The sequence below is a fragment of the Galeopterus variegatus genome, unplaced genomic scaffold (genome assembly GCF_000696425.1).
Source record: "Galeopterus variegatus unplaced genomic scaffold, G_variegatus-3.0.2 Scaffold909, whole genome shotgun sequence".
In the NCBI taxonomy this organism is placed as follows: domain Eukaryota; kingdom Metazoa; phylum Chordata; class Mammalia; order Dermoptera; family Cynocephalidae; genus Galeopterus; species Galeopterus variegatus.
In genome coordinates, this window is record NW_007727020.1 from 583,883 (window position 1) to 586,694 (window position 2,812).

The 2,812-nt window shown below is 42.9% G+C and overlaps 1 protein-coding gene across 1 annotated transcript in view; it reads left to right on the top strand.

Annotated features, from left to right (window-relative positions):
* Positions 1–1,412, top strand: part of LOC103590996 (echinoderm microtubule-associated protein-like 6) — a gene marked incomplete at its 3' end in the record, with an annotated part of 206,778 nt that extends 205,366 nt beyond the window's left edge. The window contains exon 25 of the mRNA XM_008573359.1: positions 1,236–1,412. Within this exon, the coding sequence (XP_008571581.1) occupies positions 1,236–1,412 (177 nt within the window). The remainder of the gene's footprint in view (positions 1–1,235) is intronic.
* Between the last annotated feature and the right edge of the window lie 1,400 nt (positions 1,413–2,812).

Sequence of the window (2,812 nt, forward strand, 5' to 3'; positions counted from 1 at the left end):
CGGGCGCGACACTGAGGGTTGCAATCCGTTGCCGGACACGAAAAAAGACAAAAAGGAAAAAAAAAAGAAAAGAAAAACAGAACATTAAAAGGGGAGAAATTTGAGTGACTAAAAAAATGTATAGCACCTTACCATGTGAGACTACAACACCGGCTACATCTTTATCTTGTAATTTCTCTTCTAAGCAGTAACAGCAAGCAGGAAACAACAGAACTGGAGGCAAGGTGCATTAGCAACATGCAAAGCAGTTTTCAAATCCAAAGGGAGAGATCTGGGCTTTAATTTTAGCTACAGTGCTCTGATAGTTCTTTTAATACTCTTTTAAAACAGTGTTTTAAAGTGCTTAGCTAAAGAAACTGGAATGCTAAGATGTACTAGCAGATCTTGAATGAAAGTAAATAAAATCCTCCAGGAAAAGCGTAATACATAGTGGTGGTGTTATAGTTTATTGCTGTCGTTTTTTTGAAAAAAGAAAAGCTTCAATTTTATCAGGATTTAACCTATGCAAATTGTAAATCTGCCATGAATTTCAGACAAAAATAGTTTTAAAGGATAAAATATGTATTCAATACAATATGAACAGCTCTTCAAATTTTTAAGATAGTCTCTCTAGAGCACAAAAGATATTAAGCTAGCTGCAGCATCTTATTACTTTTTCCTCCAAGGAAGCAGTCCTTTAAAAAAATGTCTTGTAACGTTTGCTAAATGAACATCCCCATTGCTCAGTCTGGTTCAGTGATTCCCAGTCGGAGGAGGTTTGTTCCCCAGAGGCTTTTGGCAATGTCTGGGGACAAAGGAGTGCTACTGGCATCCAGTGGGTGAAGACCAGGGATGCTGCTAAACATCCTACCATGCACAGGACAGTCCCTGACAACAAAGGATTATCCATCCTAAGATGTCATTGCTGAGGTTGAGAAACCCTGATCTACCTTATGGCTTATTCAGTGGTAAATGTCCAGCTAAGAACTAAAAAACTTAATTATTGTCAGATTTCCACAATTCCAAAATGTTCATTTTATCTAGAGAAAAATATCTGGATATTTGTCTACAGTGTTGGTTTATTAAGGCAATGCAGATACAACCACACAACACAAATGCCTGCTATTGGCAAAGTCATCACTTAGAACTACTCAGCCGCAAACCGTTTCTTTTAAATAACTGCCCCCTTCCCCCCAAAAAGACCAAAAAACTGAAACTAGGTTGTACCAAAATATAATTTTTTCCTTCTTTTTCAGATTGAGAAGATAGAGTGGGACACATGGACCTGTGTCCTGGGGCCCACCTGTGAGGGAATCTGGCCAGCACACAGTGACGTGACTGATGTAAATGCCGCCAGTCTTACCAAAGACTGTTCCCTCTTAGCCACTGGAGATGATTTTGGTTTCGTTAAGCTTTTTTCATATCCTGTCAAGGTAATAGTGCATATTTATTATATATACCTACTCAGTCTCATTAATAACCCAAAATCATTCTGTTGTATCTAAGTGGATTTTTAAATTTTGAAGACATCAGTAATTAATGATGTTATTTATAGTATCATTAATGCTATATAAAAACTTCCCCGACATTATGCTTGAGTGACTAATTTGAGTGAAATTCTCATGGCATAAAATTCCTCTTTGAAAGGCCTTTAGCAGTCATCAAATCCAACATCTTACAAACTGTAAAGGAAGAGTCATCTTTATGATGGCTCAGCCCTGTGCTTTCTAACTCGTGCCAGCATATTTCCAGAGATGAGGAATTTATTACCTCACAGAGAAGCCCAATTCATTTTTTTTTTGTGACCGGTAAGGGGATTGCAACCCTGGGCTTGGTGTTGCCCGCACCACGCTCAGCCAGTGAGCGCACCGGCCATCCCTAATATAGGATCCGAACCTGCGGTGGGAGCGCCGCTGCGCTCCCAGCGCAGCACTCAGCTGAGTGCGCCACGGGGCTGGCCCCCAATTCATTTTTATTTTTATTTATTTATTTATTTTTTTGTCTTTTTCCGTGTCCGGCAATGGATCGCAACCCTCAGTGTCGCCCCCGCACCGGACCGGGACCGGCAACGGGATCGCAACCCTCGGCGTTGCCCCCGCGCCTCGCTCAGCCAGTGAGCAGGAACCGGTCTGTATGTGGGATCCGAACCCTCGGGCGGGAGCGCCGCCGTGCTTCCCAAGCGGCGCACTATCCAGTGCGCCACCGGGCCGGCCCAACCCCAATTCATTTTTAAATAGCTCCAGTTGTTAAGAAGTTTTGCTCTACATTGAGATGAATCCATTTCTCTTTAGCCAAAATTCTGCCTTCTGGACCATCATTGAGTAAGTCTAGTCCTCCGTATATAGGAAGGTTATATACGGAGTCTCATTTTCTCCAGCCTAAACAGCTCCAGTTCTTTCAGCCATTTCCCATATGCCGTGGGTTCCAGCTGCCCTCTCCCTTTAAGCACACTCCATTTTAATAATTCCTTCTTAACTGTCTGCTCTAGAACTGAATTCATTGTTTCCAATGTAATCTGACCAGCTCAAAGCACAGTGGGACTGTTAACTTCTTGGTTTTTATTTTACATTTGTATTAAATTAAAATGGCATCAGCTCTTTGGGCTGCCACACAACACAATTAATCTTAGATGTCATTCTCAAAAATATTCTAGTTATCCTCCATCCTGTACTTATACAGTTGATTTTCTAAAATCCTGAGGACATGGGCCGGCCCGGTGGCGCACTGGATAGTGCGCCGCTTGGGAAGCACGGCGGCGCTCCCGCCCGAGGGTTCGGATCCCACATACAGACCGGTTCCTGCTCACTGGCTGAGCGAGGCGCGGGGGCAACGC